Source organism: Doryrhamphus excisus, chromosome 5, assembly GCF_030265055.1.
Source record: "Doryrhamphus excisus isolate RoL2022-K1 chromosome 5, RoL_Dexc_1.0, whole genome shotgun sequence".
Lineage (NCBI taxonomy): Eukaryota > Metazoa > Chordata > Actinopteri > Syngnathiformes > Syngnathidae > Doryrhamphus > Doryrhamphus excisus.
In genome coordinates, this window is record NC_080470.1 from 20,844,315 (window position 1) to 20,863,856 (window position 19,542).

At 45.7% G+C, this 19,542-nt stretch overlaps 2 protein-coding genes across 4 annotated transcripts; both read left to right on the forward strand.

The window, feature by feature from the left end:
• Positions 1–141: 141 nt before the first annotated feature.
• Positions 142–8,007, forward strand: LOC131129458 (alkaline phosphatase-like). The gene is made up of 11 exons (XM_058073062.1): positions 142–217; positions 388–504; positions 2,421–2,536; positions 3,081–3,255; positions 3,323–3,495; positions 5,028–5,153; positions 5,235–5,304; positions 5,477–5,615; positions 5,730–5,920; positions 5,985–6,101; positions 7,739–8,007. The coding sequence occupies exons 1-11, from the start codon at positions 142–144 to the stop codon at positions 8,005–8,007; spliced, it is 1,569 nt and encodes a 522-aa protein (XP_057929045.1).
• A 1,535-nt stretch (positions 8,008–9,542) lies between these two features.
• ankle1 (ankyrin repeat and LEM domain containing 1) lies at positions 9,543–15,998 on the forward strand. Of its 3 annotated transcripts, XM_058073512.1 has the most exons (10): positions 9,543–9,891; positions 10,457–10,609; positions 10,695–10,800; positions 10,876–10,999; positions 11,467–11,715; positions 11,818–13,737; positions 13,811–13,982; positions 14,127–14,289; positions 14,451–14,583; positions 14,789–15,998. In XM_058073512.1, exons 1-10 carry the CDS (start codon positions 9,827–9,829, stop codon positions 14,953–14,955), a joined length of 3,252 nt encoding a protein of 1,083 aa, XP_057929495.1. In that variant the 5' UTR covers positions 9,543–9,826; the 3' UTR covers positions 14,956–15,998. The 3 variants fall into 3 exon arrangements, with proteins under 3 accessions (XP_057929495.1, XP_057929494.1, XP_057929496.1); XM_058073511.1 differs by having other exon boundaries at positions 11,467–13,737; XM_058073513.1 differs by lacking the exons at positions 9,543–9,891; positions 10,457–10,609; positions 10,695–10,800 and having other exon boundaries at positions 10,885–10,999; positions 11,426–13,737.
• The last annotated feature ends 3,544 nt before the right edge of the window (positions 15,999–19,542 follow it).

The following is a 19,542-nucleotide window of genomic DNA, read 5'->3' on the forward strand; positions in this document are numbered from 1 at the left end:
GCCCATGACCCCGAACCAACTCCAGACAGTTCCACGTGTGTACGTTGCATACATGCCCTTTGTCCCTCAGCTGCGGCCATAAAAAGGCCGTGCGACGCGGTCCCGTGTGCAATATCTGTAAGTACGCCAAGCGTCGATACCATGGCCGGGAAACACACGCTGCTTTTCTTTGGATTACTGATTTTCATTGCAATCAGGCGGACTTTGTCTGTTTCAGGTAAAGATTTGTTCCTTCCTTTAATTGGAGATGATGTGTGGAATTCTTCAAGTCAGCCAGTAGATCAGATCATCCATCGTTCATCAGCTTTGCTCTAATGCTTTCACTCCAACTTCTCCAATGAGTTGTCTGAGCTGCATCAGATGATGCTCTGCTTCTTTCTCCTGCAGAGGAAGAGCTCCACGCCAGCTACTGGAACAACAAAGGCAAGCAAGCACTTCACACTGCCCTCAACATCCAGCCTAATCTCCACCGAGCCAAGAACATCATCCTCTTCCTGGGGGACGGTGAGTCCCAGGAAGCTTCCTTCAAGGAGCTCGCTAATTAGATGCCACTGGAGCATGAAAGCCAAATGTTCATCACCGTGGCAAACCGCTTCTCAGAGGAAGAGATCAAATGAGCGGGAAGTAAACGGGTGTTCTCACGGCTGAGGGAGATGACGTTTGCTTCTTCTTCACACTGCATGATGATGATGATGATGAAATAAACTCAGGATGCACAAGAAGTGGGAATCACTCAGGTCCTTCACCGGCTCTCCTGAAGCCTACCATCTCCACAGCGGGGGAGTCCAAACTCCGGAGGTTTTTATTGGCCTGTGGTGCTTTCTAAAAATAGAATTTAACAAGAAAAGTAAAAAGGCAAAAAGAGTACAACACTGAAACAACAAAGGTTGTAGTTTGATGAGAAAGTCATAGTTTCATGAGACAAGCTGTCACCATGCGGGAGTTTGCCGGTTTGATTCCTTTCCTTTCCTTTGCCTTCGTTCCAAGTCCCATGCTTTTATTTTGTAGTCACTTCCTTTGTTGTTCCTTTCAGGTTGTTCCTGCCTTTATTCTCTTGAATCACCCACCTCTAATTTTCAGTTGTCTATTTAATTCTTAATACTGGTTGGAGAGTTGTCTTCGGTAGTCGTTCTATGTCGTTTCTTTGCTTAGTTGCCGTTTCCTGTTGCTGCTTAGCCGCAATAATTATTAAAAGAACGACTTTTTACCTGCACTTGGTACTGCTCTCTGCATCCTGGGGTTGCATGGCAACACGACCAAGCCTGAACAAACAATAACACAACTTTATGAAAAATGTAACATTGTTTCAAAGCATAAAGCTGACCTCTTAGGAACGCCAGGTGATAGCACCTTACTGTATGCCAGGTGATAGCACCTTAATGAATACCAGGTGATAGCATCTTAATGAATGCCAGGTGATACCTTAATGAACGCCAGATGATAGCCCCTTAATGTACGCCAGGTGATAGCACCTTAATGAATGCCAGATGATAGCACCTTACTGTATGCCAGGTGATAGCACCTTACTGTACACTAGGTGATAGCACCTCAATGAATGTCAGGTGATAGCACCTTAATGAACGGCAGGTGATAGCACCTTACTGTATGCCAGGTGATAGCACCTTCATGAATGCCAGGTGATAGCACCTTCATGAACGCCAGGTGATAGCACCTTACTGTACACTAGGTGATAGCACCTCAATGAATGTCAGGTTATAGCACCTTAATGAACGCCAGGTGATAGCACCTTACTGTACGCCAGGTGATAGCACCTTACTGTACGCCAGGTGATAGCACCTTAATGAATACCAGGTGATAGCACCTTACTGTACGCGAGGTGATAGCACCTTCATGAACGCCAGGTGATAGCACCTTACTGTACGCCAGGTGATAGCACCTTAATGAATACCAGGTGATAGCACCTTACTGTACGCCAGGTGATAGCACCTTATTGAATACCAGGTGATAGCACCTTACTGTAAGCCAGGTGATAGCAACTTAATGAATGTCAGGTGATAGCACCTTAATGAACGCCAGGTGATAGCACCTTACTGTACGCCAGGTGATAGCACCTTAATGAATACCAGGTGATAGCACCTTACTGTAAGCCAGGTGATAGCAACTTAATGAGCGCCAGGTGATAGCACCTTAATGAACGCCAGATGATAGCACCTTAATGAACGCCAGGTGATAGCACCTTCATGTACGCCAGGTGATAGCACCTTAATGAACGCCAGGTGATAGCACCTTAATGAATGCCAGGTGATAGCACCTTCATGAATACCTTGTGATAGCACCTTACTGTACGCCAGGTGATAGCACCTTACCCTCAGCTTACGTCAGCTGACCTCCCATACGGAGCTCCGTGAGGGTGGTTGCTGATGTGATCTAACGTTCAGCTTTTTGCCACCTGCCTCCAGGTATGGGGATGACAACACTAACTGCTGCCCGCATCCTCAAAGGCCAACTTGCAGGACATTCAGGAGAAGAGACCAGCCTGGTGATGGATACGTTCCCTCACTGTGCCTTGTCCAAGGTCAGCCTGCTCATATTCACAAAGAGCGAGTGAGAAATGTCAAGAAAAATGGCTCCAGGATCACAAAAATCCAAAACCATTCATGTCCAAAGATGTGATGATAGTCCCAAGGTCATGTGACACAATCCATGCCAAACAATCCACTGCCCCACTGGACGAATAAGGATAGTCAAAGTCCTGAGCTAAATCTCATGGAGATGTTGTGGCGTGGCCTTCAAAAGGGGCTTCATGCTAGAAAAGACAACACAGACTCATTGCAAGTTATCACCAAGGCTTGGTTGCACTTGATCCTGCAGGTGGCCCAAGCGCTAATTAGCTTTAGGGGGAAATCACCTTCTCACTCCAGGACGACATGGAGCTTTGTGATTGTTCTCCCTTCATAACAAAAAGGATCCCAAAGGATCAAGTGCATCAAGTGTTGTGTTCAATGACTAATATTTACATTTGTTAGATGATGAGAAACATGCAAAGAAATAAGAAATGACGGATGGGGCAAAGCCTTCATCCCTCCAATGTGTAGCCATGATGTTCTTTGGGATTGCAGACGTATAACGTAGACCAGCAGATGCCAGACAGTGCCGGTACAGCCACGGCGTACCTTTGTGGTGTGAAGGCCAACTATGGCACCTTGGGGGTCACCGCCGCCACCCGCAGATATAACTGCAGCGCTGTCCGTGGGAACGAAGTGACATCCGTGTTGCATCGGGCCAAGCAGGCAGGTAAGCGTTAATTCGGGTAAGCAATCAAACTAGCAGACTGTTTCTACGAGGCTACTTCTTCTTCCAGGGAAGTCTGTGGGAATTGTCACGACCACCCGAGTGCAGCATGCCTCCCCGGGTGCAGCCTATGCCCACACCGCCAATCGAGGATGGTACGCCGACTCCGATCTCAGCACTGAGGCCGTTCAAAATGGCTGTCGGGACATCTCGTATCAACTTGTTCACAACACGGAGATAAACGTAAGCTTTAAAGCAAAGTAGGCAAAGTTGTGGATTTTGAAGAGCTGGCGTGTCACCATGGCAGCTGGAGTTCGAGTCTGGGGGAGGCTGGGTCCTATCACAGGTTTTTCTTGCCGACTCCTTGCTGGCAGCGCTCTTATCCGGCTTCCCAGCATGCCTTGTGGCACTGTTTGCTGAAAGCTGGATGTTTCCAGTTAACGTGGTTGTGGTTTAATGCTCCCCATTGTTGGACTACATAGAATAGGACAAACAGGATGTTACATGTTGGGCCATCACTTTTAACAGTAGTTAGCGTTGTGGCTAGTGACCCCCCCCCCCCCCCCCCCCCCCCGGTCATTTCACTGTGTACCAGCCAGTGTCAGCTAGTGCTTGCCCAACACTAAACTTTGACGTCAAAGAGGGGCCCATAAAACACAGAACATGAGTTTGAGACCCCTTCGCCTGGAACCCTGGGATGTAACGATCATCAGCAGAAAATTAATAAATACAATGACATCTTGGTTAGCATTAGCAAAAAATCTATGTGACCAATACGTCATGCATCTTGTTGTGTTATTCATACACTATGTGTTCTTAACCATAACCCGCATGGAAAGCTTTCTATATCTTCGAGAATCTGCATCTATTCCAGCTGAATTTTTTTGGATTTCATTTATTCCACTCATGGAATAACCCCACAAACCCATAAACCACACCCACGCCCACTTGGCTGTGATTGGTCCCACTCATCATGTACAGCTAACAGTTCGTACCCGGGCATGCCCATATAAGGCACACAGCACACTGTGTTGTCACGTTAAACTCTGTGAAATCGAGCGTTCAGAGCCATCCCGAACATTTTTCAGGGTACACTTCCAAACGCACAACTTCATGATCTGAAACTTTTACATTTATATAAATTTATTAACATTTATAGGTCAGAAAAGCATATTAGGTCCCCTTGACTGTGTCTTTATCACCAAACATCCTTAGCTTCTTGTGGCCATGCGCTGGACAAAGTAGCTGTCTTGTTAAGTTCCAAAATGGCCAGCAGAAGCGGACGTAGCCCGTCTATGATGTCATCAGAGGTTGACTCCAAACATGTTTTTATAGCTTTACATAATGTAAGTGTAACCAAAGACACGGTGTGACAGCCAGACACAACACGGCCATCTTCCTGTTTGCAACTCAATCCTTCTTGATGGAAAGGAACTTGGAACGTTCTCTGGCCCCATTTGGGTTATTGAGGTGAAAAACACGACTCGTGGTGGTGTACGTCTGTTGTCTGCATGTCATGTCTAGACCAAGAGTCCCATCAGAAATCACGTCTTCACTGGAGGTCAAGTAACCTCACACGTTCAGGTATTCATCATTGATATGCATTTGGAATTGGTTACTGCATCCAAAACTACTAATGTCCGACTATATAAACAGTTTGTGTTTACATTATTCCTGATGTGAAAAATGGATCCCTTGTGGAAGGAATGAAGGACTCTAACCAAGGTTCCACCCTAATAGCAAATAATAATACAAACGTTATTATTCTTCTCCAGGTCATACTTGGCGGTGGTCGAGAGTATATGTTTCCCAGAGACGTGCAAGACCCAGAATATCCCTCCGTGAAAGGAGATCGAGATGATGGACAGAACCTTATTGTGGAGTGGATGAAGAATAAAAATGTAAATACTATGTTTTACCAGGTAGTACACTGATATACTAATGTGTAGTAAGTGTATTTGTGTTCTTTTCATGGCTAACAGAACGTTAAATATGTTTGGAACAAAAAACAATTTGACGCCGTCGATCCTACAAAGACAGACTTTCTGATGGGTGAGTACACGGAAGTATCACAAAGAATACTACAAACTAATACACGCCTGGGAAACCAGAATGAGCACATTGTATGCCTGGAGAAATACATGTAAAGGAGTTGTTAGGAGTACTTCTTAGTAGACATCCCATGCTCCTACTAACAAACTACACCTATTCTCTCTCCTGTCAGGTCTTTTTGAACCCAAGGACTGTCGCTACGAGATGGAGCGGAACCGCTTAACCGACCCATCCCTCACTGAGATGACGGAGAAAGCCATTCGGATTCTCAGCAGAAACCCTAAAGGATATTTCCTGTTTGTGGAAGATAAGTCTCATTGTTCCTCTAAGATCCTCCAAAGCCAACATGTGACTGATAGTATGGATGGGGGGCACGGGGCCTAACAGGAACCCATGTGTGACCCTGACAGTCTTTGTCTTCCAAGGGGGAGAATCGACCACGGTCACCATGGCGGGAGGGCTAAAAGGTCACTCACCGAGGCTGTGGAATTTGACCGAGCCATCGGGCGAGCAGCTGAACTCACAAATGAGCTGGACACCCTGTCCATCGTGACTGCGGACCACTCCCACGTCTTTTCCTTTGGGGGCCATTCAGCCAGAGGAAACCCCGTTTTAGGTCAGATGATGAGAGTTGGCCCGAGGGAACTCAGGCTGGCGTAACCGTATCACGTCGTCTACAGGGGTTTCCCGTACGATTGCTGACGACAACAAGCGCTTTACCACGGCTGCGTATGCAAATGGTCCAGGATACCAGTTTGTCAATGGAACTCGTCCAGATGTCAATGAGACCATTTCAAGTGAGTAGGACTTCAGATATACAAAGCAATGTACTGGCTCCATCTGGTGGTGGGAGATGTTGCACGCTGGATGTTCACAAGGTATGAACACAACCGCTTTACACTCATGCCTCCGCTATCCCAGTCACTCAGACCAGACCCTGATGGGTGCTAGGTACGGCTAGGTTATGACCTTCTGTTTATGTTTTTTAACATCTACATGTGACATAACATCCCTACAGGCACCTTTACATCTGTATTAGCCAAAAGAATGTAATATAATAACTCCATGTCAACTTTTTATTAGAAATACAGTAGATACAGGCTACTATCGCCTCAAGGCAGCTGCCCAAAACACATACAATGCTTCCTCGTTCTCTTCTTCTACAGATGTATTCCCTAACAGTAAGTAAGTGTCATTGCCCTCTTTAGTCCACATGCTACACAGCAACTGTCAACTACGCAGTATTCCTGCTGATACAGCAACATGAATGGCACCTCCTGGAGAAATGCCTTATATTTGTATTTTTGTTCATTATTCCATTTTATGCTGAATTTAACACATCAACTTTTGCTAAATATGCATATTTTGGAAATAAATTGGAACCGCAGGGTTTGTAGTCTACATGTGTGGTCTAATGGGATGAATTACAAATGCTGCACCAATACTATACATATGTATATATGAAATACATATGTATATTATTGACCTGTTAGTCAGAAAGAGACACATTGAGACATTTTTTATGTATTTTTGGCCTAAATGAAGCATGATTCAAGCATAAAATGACTTCATGAACTTAAATACAAATCCAGTTGAAGGGTTTAAAATTAAGATTAAAGATTTTTATTAAATTTTATTAAATGTATTAAAATTAAGATTAAAATTCATCAAATGTTGATGAATTGTAGTCTACTTTTGCCATTAGGTGTCACTAGTAAGACATTATCTCACATCAGGCACCATAATACCAAGAATAATCACCATACCATCATCATGACAATCATAACAGTAGCAACAGGGGGGTACTGTTGTGGCCCCACTCCAGCTAAAACTCAACTCTGTCTACTCTTACTATTAGGTTATTAAGTTATTATGTTATTAGGTTATTAGGTTACATTATCTCACAACAGGTAGATCATATGTGGCGACTCCATAATCAGGAAAATGAAACAAATCAATAATAGCAATAATATTCACCATACCATCATCATGACAATCAGAACACTAACAACAGGGTACTGTTGTGGCCCTACTTATATTCTCTGACTATATCTACTATCCTGTGTAATACCAGTGTGTTGTGATGTTAAACCTGTATGTAAAAGGTGGGAAACAGGTGTTCTACGGTCTTAATATGCAAATATTGACTGCATGTATTATTCATGTATTGTTCAGTTCTGGAACCAAGTAACTGGATCAAGGAGGGATGAGTGTAGGTTGGGGTATCAGGTGCAGGCTCCTCTACCACAAACACTAAATTTTAAGGATCAAACCTAGATCTGCATATGGACGAGGGTCAAAAAGGCATAGAGAAATGTCCATTTTTCAAATAACGTATTGATCCAAATATAAGACGACTGTGATTATAAGACATAAAGAATTGAGACACATTGAAAAAATTTTCATCTGCAATGATCTTCTGCTTGTCCTCCAGCGGGCGATGAGTACCGTCAACAGGCGACAGTGCCTCTTGATTCAGAGACCCACGGCATTGAAGATGTGGCCATCTTTGCCAAAGGTCCCATGTCCCACCTCTTCCACGGGGTTCAGGAGCAGAGCTACATCGCCCATGTGATGGCGTATGCAGCTTGTCTGGATCCTTACGAGAACTGCCAACTCACCTCTCCCAACCATGCTGGGTCCGTCTACCCCAGCTTGCTGCTTCTCCTTCTGGGCATACTTTCCATGGTCTCCCTCGCGTGAGGCGCCCGACATGTCCCGTCATCACTACTGTTGTATGTCCATCTGGGGCTAGGGTGGTGGAACCCCTACCATTCCTCCTGATGTGTATTTATTAAAATGACCTCTGACTGGCTTCCACGTCCCAAAAGATGAATGTTGGGCTAACTGGAGACTCCAAATTGTCCGTAGTGTGAAAACCTGTATGTGTGTGTGAGACCTGTGACTGACTGGTGGCCACCTTGCCTCTCGCCCACAGTCAGCTGGGGTAGGCTCCAGCTCACCATCAAATGGATGGATGAAGATGACCTTGTGTTAAGTGTACTGAAATTAAAATCTGATGTCAATGTGGCAACACGCCTTTTTTATTTTGAAGAGATTATGGCAGTTGTTTCTCAGATATTGATTGATAGTGATTGGATAGTGAGTGAATAGTCACAGAAAGTGGATAGTAAATGTCTGCGCTCTCTTTCACTTGACTTTCTTCGTATTACAGAAAGATATTTTGGACTTTAGCCATTACCATTATGGAAGCTAAACATGACCATATATGATATATATGTTCATACTATCGGCCTGATATAGCACAATATTAATAATACATGATACATACTGTATGTTCGTACTGTAGGCCTTTCGTTATGGGCATGCCTGCAATGCAGAGCAGCCCGTGTTAATATTCAGCTTTTTCTTCTTTAGTGATTATACCTTAATTTTAATTTATCTTAATTAATGTGGCCAATTTAAAAAGGTGATTATCATTGTCATATAAAGTAGATATTTACAACATAGGTGAGATGGTTATAAAACAACAAGTAGACATAGGACGGTTAGGGAGGAATGTACATTGTATTCTAAATATTGAATATGATTTAAATATAAATATTAGAAATATTATAGAGAGAAACAATACTTTGGGAGAAAAAGTAAAAGAGAGAGACATAATAAATCTGCAAGAGGATGCAAGAAGTAAAAAGAAATAAATCCAAATACTTTGGGAGAAAAAATAAAAGACAGATATGATAAGCTTGCAAAAATTGATGCAAGAAGAAACAAAAATAATAGTAATAATAATAAAAATGACCAACATAAAACAAATTACAACAAAAAATTAATAATTATTCTCTCTTCCTCGCGTTACATAGATGGTTTTGTGAATTATTGATAAGTGTAAATAATGCAGAAATGGGGTCCATATTTCAACGAAGGCTGGTATTATATGAAGTGTCCAGAACTTTCAATTCATTAGTATTTACCATGAATAAAAGAAAACATTCAACAGCAGAATTTATTATTTATTATCTATTCTTTTAATTTCTATATTTTGTTTAATTTATGTCTCTGAAAATGGAGCTGCTGCGGTTTCATTCTACTACATATAAAATGACAATAAAAGGCATTCTGATTCCTTCTGATTCTGATTCTGATTCTGCGTATTGAGAAGAATTGTTGCTCAACCACACGGGCACATAGGAATGTGGTCAATCGTCCAATGAAGGACGCGCATAGGCGGGACATCCGCCGACGGCATCCAATCAGGAGTGTTTTGTTGTCTTCGGAGGGAAGTTTAATCAAAATAGACGTAATACGCGCTGCTGCCGTGATATTGGTCTCTGGGACTTAAGCGAAACGCATTTTTTTATTTTGTAAATGAGACAAATTTTATTACGCAGCTAGATAACAATAAATCCAAATAAGCGTGGTATTGCATCCCGACCGAAACCACAAAAGGTCATCTCCTGTTAGCTTAGCTTGCTAGCTGCGACCCCGACGATGTTGATGTAGCGCCAAGATGCTAATAACCGAGAATACTGTCGATAATTTGTGAACAAATGACGTCGTCATGAACCGAAAGCACATGAGACTGGAGAGTCGACTGTGTGCAGCTGTGAAGAATGGAGAACCAAGGTAGAGTCCTCTCTTTGTTTTGCCAAGCACGTTTAGCAGGACTACGCAGTATTTACAATGCCATTATCGACCCTGTTACATATATGTTGACATATGCTACGTTGCACGCGTTTTCGTGGCCTTCGTCACAATGCACTTGGCGTTATTGACTGGGAAGTTTGAAGAAATGCCGCCGGAGCACAGCATTGTTTGTGGGACAAAGACTTAGACTGCCGTCATCCACATCATGCGGAGTGTTTTTAGGTAAGCGGGGATGTAAACAAATCAACAGGCTGAAGGATGGCATTGTTGACATGGCTGCATCCGCTGGCCAGCCTCACTGACCCTGCCGCCCTATGACGACCCCAAGGCGGGCAGCCCGGTTCTCCTGGCCCTTCTCCGCCTGGGGTCTCCTGAACTGCAGAGCAGAACAGTGCAGTGAAAGGATGGACCATACAAAGATGGATTCATGCAGATGAGCTTTCACGGCTTTTCAGTAGTCTTGTTCTCAAGTGTTGTGCACTGAATGGAGGCATCATGGCAGGTCTGTGCCAATGAGGTATAACAGGCATCTCTGACTTGACAGATCTGTGGAGCTGCTTCTGTCCCAGGGTGCCATCCCTGATGTGGTGGGGACGAGGGGGGCAGCTGCAATCCACTTGGCTGTGGGCAAAGAGACCGAGAAGAACCTTCGCTGTTTGAAACTGCTACTGCAATATGGAGCCGACCCAAATGTGAGGTGAGCGACACACCCTGAATGCTAAGTAGTCTTCTTCAGCCTCGGGTGAAGCAACCATTCAAGTCATTTTGCTGTTTCCTAACAGATCATCAGACGGCCTAACCCCCCTCCACATCGCTGCGCTTTGGGGGTGTTATCAAAACCTGAGGCTGCTCTTGACCAATGGCGGCGACCCTAACATAAAAGATAACGTAAGCAACTTCGCCTCTAAGTTGATCACAGCATGAGCACAGAGTTTAGTCATAACCGCAGTTTGATTCACACAGGACGGCAATACTCCAGTGGCGCTGGCAGAGCAAGAGGACAATAAAAAATGTGCTCAGCTTCTTCAGGACTACGTGATCAGCTCTGTGAGCAGAGAAGAAGAAGACTTGCCTCATTTCAAATACTGTAAGTTTTTTTTTTTTTTTACATTAATTTTCACTTTCAAGGCCTGGTGGTGCCATCAAATGTGATACATTAAAAATACAGTTCCTGGTCTGTTGCCACAATTTTACGATTTTATGATCCATGCAGGTTTTGGATAGTGTTTTTGTAACGCCAAACCCCAAAGCCAATAGGTGAAACGGCATATTTGCCAGGTACAGGGCTTTAGCATATCGTACTTGTATTTATTTGCCATAGGCAAGTTGAACTGGAATTAGCATAGCGGTGCCGTATATTGTTCAATGTTTACACAACATTAGACAACAACCAAAAGTTAGTTTGGCTTGCACCTTCTAGTCCACGGAACACAGCCAGTATGACAGCTTGATCAGATATTGATATTATAGATATGTACAGATACAGATACTAATCATACCAAAACCCCCACAGGCTGCCATTGTATTATCACGTTCCTCCTGATGTCTCTCTAGCCGTATATTCCGACGACACAGACACGTCCGGCTATCCTGAGTCTGACTACAGCTTCACTTCCTACGCCATGGCAAGAGACCTCGGTGACGCCCCTTTAAGCAGCACAAGGCGGTCGTCATTTTTCAACCTTTCCAACATAAACGGGAGGCCTGTATGCCAAAGAATATCGTCCGCCAGACCCTCTGATGTGTACGCTGAAAAGCAACATAATCCACACTGGAACACTTCCTTACCCTGGGCGTCTGAAGGTGCCTCCCTGCTATCAAGTACTCGCATGTCTGTAGCGGAACCCCCAGTTCCATTTCCCAAAGATAACAACTGGATTGCTACTGATGATGTGTTCTCTTCAGAGGAGAACAGACTCACTGCTCCAGCTGATGGACAAAAGTCAGCCAGGGCTCTCCCTGCATTCCCGTCCAGGCCAGCCAGTCGGAAGAGTGTCAGCTTCCGTGATGAGGATGAGTATTTTCCGGTTTTTAGTCCCGAATCTCCAAAGCAGACACCAGCTGTTGACACTAGCCAGGATAACGGCAACCTATCTTTCGACCTGTCCGAGTACCCTGACTTTCTCGATGCAAATCGTTTGGCGACTGTTTTACACACGCATGGCATCGATGTCACCTCGCCAGATCACGTCTTTGTTTTCTGCCGGGAGAATAGCGAAAGCACAGACGAGGACTTGGAGAAAACTGTCCTCAGTCGGTGTGCTTTGGACAAGAGTGACTGTGAAAAGGTGGAAGAGGGTGTGAAAGAAGCTCATGTGAACATTCCAGAAGAGCCAGCACACCCCAGCGGGGCCAGCAGCAGCAGCGGAGGAAGCAGCAGTCATTACAGCAGTTGCGAAAGCGACCATTACACCAGCGCACTGGATATTCCCACGCACCCAAAACAACCGTCTCTATCTGCTAGAGCTGAAAGTGAACCTCAGGTTGATGAGGATGAGGAGAACACGGCCGTGCTGAAGGCTTGCACTGATCCTGGAACACTGACTTCCAGTGAAGATCAGCCCCTGGAAAACAGCCCGTGTCGTCCAGCTGAAAGCCGAGAGCTTCCATTCAGACTAAGTCCATTTGTCACAGACAGGACACCGTCCAGGCAGAGCCGCTGCTTGCTGAGAACAAGCAGGAACCTAGACAGCCTCGGAATGTCTTCCCTGTTTGAGGAGACTCTACCTACTCCGTTGAGAATCCAACGCCCGACTCCCAGATCTCAGAAGAGTAACAGCTCATACAGTTCACCACGGGTACGATGCTACACAGCACACAGTTCAGAGAGTAGCACCGGACCAGAGTCCGTGTCTGGGGACTACCCCAGCACTCAGTCCAGGACCTTCAGCGCAGGTTCATGTGTGAGCTCGAGTCAAGCTGATACGCTCATCCTCACAAAGCCAGACGGCGACACGCTTGGCGGCTCGCAGACCTTTTTCGACACGGTTGTGTTGGAGGAAGATGACCACTCCTCCACGGCTCTCTACGAAAGAAACCTGGCAGAGGTCATCCACGCCATCCAACAGCAAAAGCTCCAACTTTGCCAAGGCACGGATGATTCAACTGATGATGTGACAAGTTGGGATGAGGCAGCAAAGAAGGCAAATGAAGCCTCTGATGAAGGTTGCCACCAAAAGGAAGATGTCTGGATCACGGAGGTCACTAGTTCTCAACCAGAATCTGTTTCATCCTCATCCAGTTCTAGCTACTTTTCCCCAAGGAGGTCCAGGGAGGACTCCGACCTCCCATGCACTCCGGGCACCGGATGCACTCCCAGGTACAGCATGAGCCGGCTATCGACTCAGCGCCGCTCACAGCACCTGGCCAACCTGTCCTACACCCCTGGAGGCCGACCGCATATTGAGGATGTTGATGAACCGGTGGAGTACCTCTACACCGATACGGAACAAGGCCACAAACTGATTGAGACCCACATTCCACCTACGGCTAACACCTCACTCAGTTCCAGCATGAGCACCACAAGCAGCGAGGAGACCGTCCTCTATGACTGGCGCGCCATGCAGATGAAGAGCAGAGACGGTAAGGAGAACCAGAAGCCACCCCAAAGCAAGAAAAGCAAAGAGGCTGAGCCCAGCGTCGTACTTGACACCGAAGGGATGACGGACAAGGAGCTGAGACGTAGGCTTGTGGAGCTCGGGGAGAGTCCAGGCCCTATTAGTCAGCGAACCAGGCCGGTCTACATGCGGAAGCTGGTCTGCCTTTTGCAGCAGTCCAATCCTAAATCATCACAGCTCCAAGATGAAGTAGACAAGCCACAAACAGGTATCAGTATTTGGATGCATTGGTAAATACCTTAGCTTGCCATTACTGTCCGGCTCTCTCTTTGTGTATTTAGCATGCCTAGGTTATAGCCCAGAACTCAACCTGGCCCTGCAGACTTTCAAGGTTCCTGTCTGCCAGTTCGACGAGCAGGCTCTGTGCCAACAGTTTGACCAACCAGACCAGAACAGAAAGTGGAGAGAAGGCATCATCAAGTCCAGCTTCAACTACCTGCTGCTGGACCCAAGGTGCCGTCCTTCACCTTGCTGTACATCAGGGAGTTCACGATAGAGGACTGGCTTCCATTATTATCTTCCATGATCTTACAGTATAATCGGATGCAGTCCAAGGACAAACTCAGCTATGTACTTATGTATTTTTTTTCTTTTTAGGGTGACAAAAAATCTTCCGTTCCGGAGTCAAACCATGACCCCACAGGAGTCCTTCCAGACATTTGTCCGTGCTATCTTTTATGTGGGCAAAGGAAAACGCTCTCGCCCTTACAGCCATCTCTATGAGGCTCTGGAGTACTACAGCGGAGACAAGACTTCCAAGGTAATCCTGATTGATGTGCTGGACACATGCGGTGCTGCATTAGGTCCAAGACCTTATTGGTCCTCACCTTTATGTCTTTCCGACTTCCACCCTTTTGTAGCGATGCGCACACAGGACTAACTGGTGTAAGTAATTGGTGCTTCCTCTCATCTGTGTTGCAGAAACTGTGCCCCAAAGTTCAGCAAATTCTTCAAGTATGGACGGCAGAGCAGGGGGTCATCTCCCTGCATTGCTTCCAGAACGTCATTCCAGTGGAGGCTTACACAAGAGAGGCCTGCATGGTGGAGGCCATCGGTGAGCCACAGGAATATACCACTGAAGCTGCTGTGTTTTTTTATGGAGTGACATCATCAGAAGTTCATGAGATATTTTTGCTGTGATATTGCTGAGAAGGTTATTTTGCCAGTGAAACGTGAAAATGATATGCAAATGATAGCACACGTGTCAGGTCGTTTCCAAGACCAGCCTGTCAACTGCCGTCTCTCCAATCCCGACACAGGGTTGAAGATGCTCACTAACCTGAAGAAGGGTGACTTCTACGGCGTGGTGTCCAACTGGCAGCTGAAGAGAAAGCGTGAGCTGGGCGTCCACCTGCTCTACCGGGCCATGCAGATATTTCTGGCTGAAGGTGAGAGACAGCTCCGACCGGCAGACATCAGACAGTAAAACCAAAACCATTTCAGACCCAAGTGCGAGCCTGATGATGCCATGGACTTATGGACGCTAAGCTTTATGCTGGCCGCCACACGTTCATTACATGTCTTTGTTTTGCTGCCAACTATGGAATTCTGTATGAATAGTGCATGGAAGTCTGCTTCCAGATAACCTTTTCCTCCAAGGGGATTGTTTGATTCCAAAGTACTGCTTTCATACTGAAATATCTCTGCAGCGTTATTACCTTGGGGAGAGTATCATAACACAGATTTCTAATTGAAGTTCAAGTACACACAGGCATTCTTTTGATCATAATTAGTAAACATGCATATGCATGACTCCGCTTTGTAAATCTCAATCATGCAGTAGCCTTGCTTCCACTCCCATCATTAGCCCAGTATGGACATAGACACGCACTCAATTAGCAGTCGCTTGTTAGAATGCTGCCCGCGCTGCCAACCGTTTCGCTAATTATCTACCACGGGCAAGGCCCTCAAACAATTCAAGAGCAGATGTTCTCAGCTTATTCACGCAACATGAATACAAGCCGAATTAGAGTACAATTACTACACAACCTGGTCATTAGCTCCAGGCGCCAACATCGGCACCACCGGCTAAGCACGGGATGAATGATTCATTCATGGCAGCAGTATTGTTATTATACACGATGCTCTTTCTTCATGTTTCATCAATGAGGTCAACCTTGGTGATGTGGACATTAGACGCTAACTGCTACGTAGCAACAGACTTCAAATATGAAATGATTGTTTACATGATTTTACTTATTTTTAAGCTGTAGGTTAGGGCTACGTCTATGAACTGGACTATTATGCTATTTCAATGTGCTCTCCGTATACTTAGATATACTTATTACTTATCACTTATATACTTACATTGTTCTCAAGGTTTCTTTTTCCCTCAAATGGGTTGTGAGTTTTTCCCTACCCGGATGGGGGTTCATATCGGGATGTCTGCTATTGTCGTCTACTGTTGCCTGCTTGTAAAGTCCCTTGAGGCCTTTGGGATTCAGGGCTATGTAAATAAACCTGACTTGGCTTGACTTTTATTGAAGAAGCTGTCCCTAAACCAGCAGACCCTCCAGGATTTCATCATGTTGGGAATTGGCCAGTCGACTGTGTCCTACAGCCCTATGAAATTCCTTTTTACACTTATTTTATTACCATGGATTGAGAGTTTTTGTGCAGGTAAATAACATAGTAGTTAAAAAAAAGCAAACATGTATTATTTATTACAGTACATCATTAGATAGTACTGTACTTTAGAAACAGGAGATGATGAACATTCTTGTGCTTAAAGAAGACGGTGTGGCAGATGCAATTGTACTAGCTTTATTCAACTTAACAACTTTATTATTTTATTACCAAAATTAGACCGTACATACTTTTTGGTCAAAGAAGAAGAGGAAGAAGAGGAGTGCCAAGAACCTAGAACTGAGAGTATGGACTTTGAATGTTATGTAATCCTAGCAGAATGAGCCCCCCCAAGTGGGGGTCTGTACTGCCTTGATTGAACATTGGTGGTGTCAGCAGAAGGACCAATGGACCTTAGCTGGTTGAGTTTTTTTATTGGTGACAAGCAGCTTTCTGATCACGTGACTATTGTAACCGGATGAGTCATTTCCTTGCATGTGCTGTGTACTGTTGCCCCCTAGTGGCCAAAGGGAGGCACCCACATCATCATTTGGCAAAGATCATACTTAGCACTGGTTGACCCAATATCACTTTTATTCTCATTTTTAATGTCAAGTACATATCACATACATATTGGTTAATACATGCAAACATACACACCATACTGATATGATATAATGATATGCTGTCACTGCACCCCCCCCCCCCCCTGCTAGACACAAATGCCTCCAGTACAGCCAGCGTGATGGAGATGCAATCTGAACTTCCTGTCAGTGGGTGCAGGCTGTGTTTGCCCGTTATTGGTGGGGGGGACATTGACGATATGATGACATCATTCCTTGGGCTGGTCAGCTGATCTCTGGGACACAGTTGCATTCATCGTTCAGTGAGCTCTTCCATACAGTTAAACCCACCGACAGCAATGAATGTTGATTGTGACCTTTGTGCTGTCTTTTCTTTGGAAGCCCAAATCACCATCTTGCTTCCTTTCATGGTTCCGGAGTATTTCTTCATTTGTTCTTTTTGGGAGCGAGCGCCTGCCACAAGGTACAATCAACGGTCGATGGTTTTTTTCATTTAGATAAACTCACCGACAGCGTTGAATGTTCACCGGGGCCGGCAAACACGCTGTGGCGACCGTGGACGGATTAGAAAGGCTTTTTGGCTCACGCCTCCCAGATTGACATGAAGTAAGCTTATTTGCATACATTTGCATATGCCCCCACATGACCTGCACACCCACTGCATCGTGAAGCCACAAATGAGTGGCAATGGGATTAATAGAGAGGATGCAAATATAAGGAGAAATGTTACCTCCTTATCGTTTCCTGTCCTGGTAAACACCACCATGACACATCTTGATGATGATGGTGATGTTAGCGTTTACAAGAAGATTTACTTCCCTCCAAAGTAGCAGAGAAGCACTCATCCTGAAACTTGTGAGTCATAGCGGCTGCATCAAGCGGTTGTGGCGTGGTCTCCTTGGCGGGGTGGGTGGGGGTGAGGACCAAACAGAACTACACCAATGGTGGCTTTCACTTGGGTGTAAACCTGAGGCTTGCCTTTCAACCAGTAACAGGTTTTGGTGGCCCAACTGTGCTATGAAAAACCACAAGACTACAAGTCAAGATGGCGTCAGCAGGGAAGCTTTTAAAGAACACGAAGGCGCGAGTAGGTCGATAAGCTCGTAGCACGTAACAACACACTGACGCCACAGCTTTTTTACCTGCCTCATCTTCTCTGTGGGGGTGCAGACACACCTCACCTCCACCACCGCATGGGTCCACGCTGGCCTCTGTGTGCTCTCACGTAACGCCATTGCAATGGCAGTGTTGGAATTGACAGAAGTGGATGAGAGGGATGTTGCATTATAAGGTCTTCTCTGGCCGCGGGACGGGAGTGACAGGAAGAAAGATCTGGGCCATGCAGGGAGGGAGGGGGGGGGGCCCTGAGCTGACAATGTGGCCCTAATGTGAATGACAAGGTCTGCACACGCATCAAACCTCCAACCAGGCTGGATGTGTGGGAGATGGATGACGGCTGGGAAGCGATGCAAAGCGACAGTGGGCGGGGGGGTGGGGGTCAGGGTGTCCGCCCGTCAAAGATGTTGGCCTTAATGGCACGGACAGCTCTGACATTTAACCACTGACTCATCTTTGGATACGAGAAGGCACAGACGCAAAGCTCGAAAAAGCTCCTCAGCGGTGGCGTTCATCAATGAACGTCTGCTGAAGAAGAGCATGGAAGACGTTACGTAGATCCTCATCTTTTGCCCCCTTTACAGTCCCTACGCTTAGCGACCAGAACGGGAAATAAAATGGAAATAAAACGTCTTTTTAAGGAAAATCAGGGAATATGGGCTGTCATATCTGGAATGGTGGAAGGATGAATTTGGCACGTTGTTGTTAGAGAGCAAAGCCCAGGTGAAGTCATGCACGTCTCCCGTTGGGACGACATTCCTGCTGACTGCCTGCAGGTACAGACCGGCCTCCTCTGTCTGTCTGCTGATATGCTCCCCCCCTTCCCGATCTCTTTAGCTGCCTGGCTTGGTGTTCACCTGCTCATGCGCCTCTGGCTGTGTGTGTGTGTGTATATGTGTGTGTGTGTGTTGACTTCCTCTGACTCGTCACAGCTGGAATGTCGTCTCTCTTCATCCGCTGCCCTGCAATTACAGACACAGACACACAGGAACGTCTGAACATTGAGCACCTTCATTCTACCTGGAGGAAACAGACCTCAGTCCTGTCGTCCAGGCTTTAGCATCGAAGCATGCGTCCATCGCCAGACCAAAGTGTGCGTCTCTGAGGCGCCAGTGAGAGAGGAACGTGGCGGAGCGAGCGAGGGAGAAGTGAATAATAGCCACTCGGCTGCGTGAAGAGGAAGGAGAAGAGTTTTCCCTCTCTTTCTCCATGGCACGCATGCACGCCCAAAATGCAGAGAAATCCTCCTGAGGGCGGCAAATAATAACCTTGTCGTTATCGTCACCAGGCCAACGCGCCCTGCAGGCTCCGACTGCATCCGTGCTGTGTCGGTTGTGTTAGCAGGAAAATGGCAGCATGGATAAGATGAACCAATAACAATGCAATGATTATTATTACTTCCTTACAGGTTCATTGGTGGATTGATGAAAATAACATTAGTCAATTTATTCCTAATTATTATTATTGGGGAGCGCTCTATTTTAATAATTACTCAAATACAAATACTTTTCCGACCTCTACAAATACAAATACAGGCTGCGTTGCACACCCCTACATAGTATGTACTCTAGTATACTCCCTGTATGTACTCTATGATGCTATTACTTTTACTGTACTTTTAAGGGGGGGTCCCTGGCTGGGTCCGGGGGTTGTGGTGCAGCTGTTAAATTTGAGATTAGTTTGGACTGCTGGAAATAGACGAGGAGAAACATGGGATGAAATCCACACACTCCTGAATCCTGTGCTGG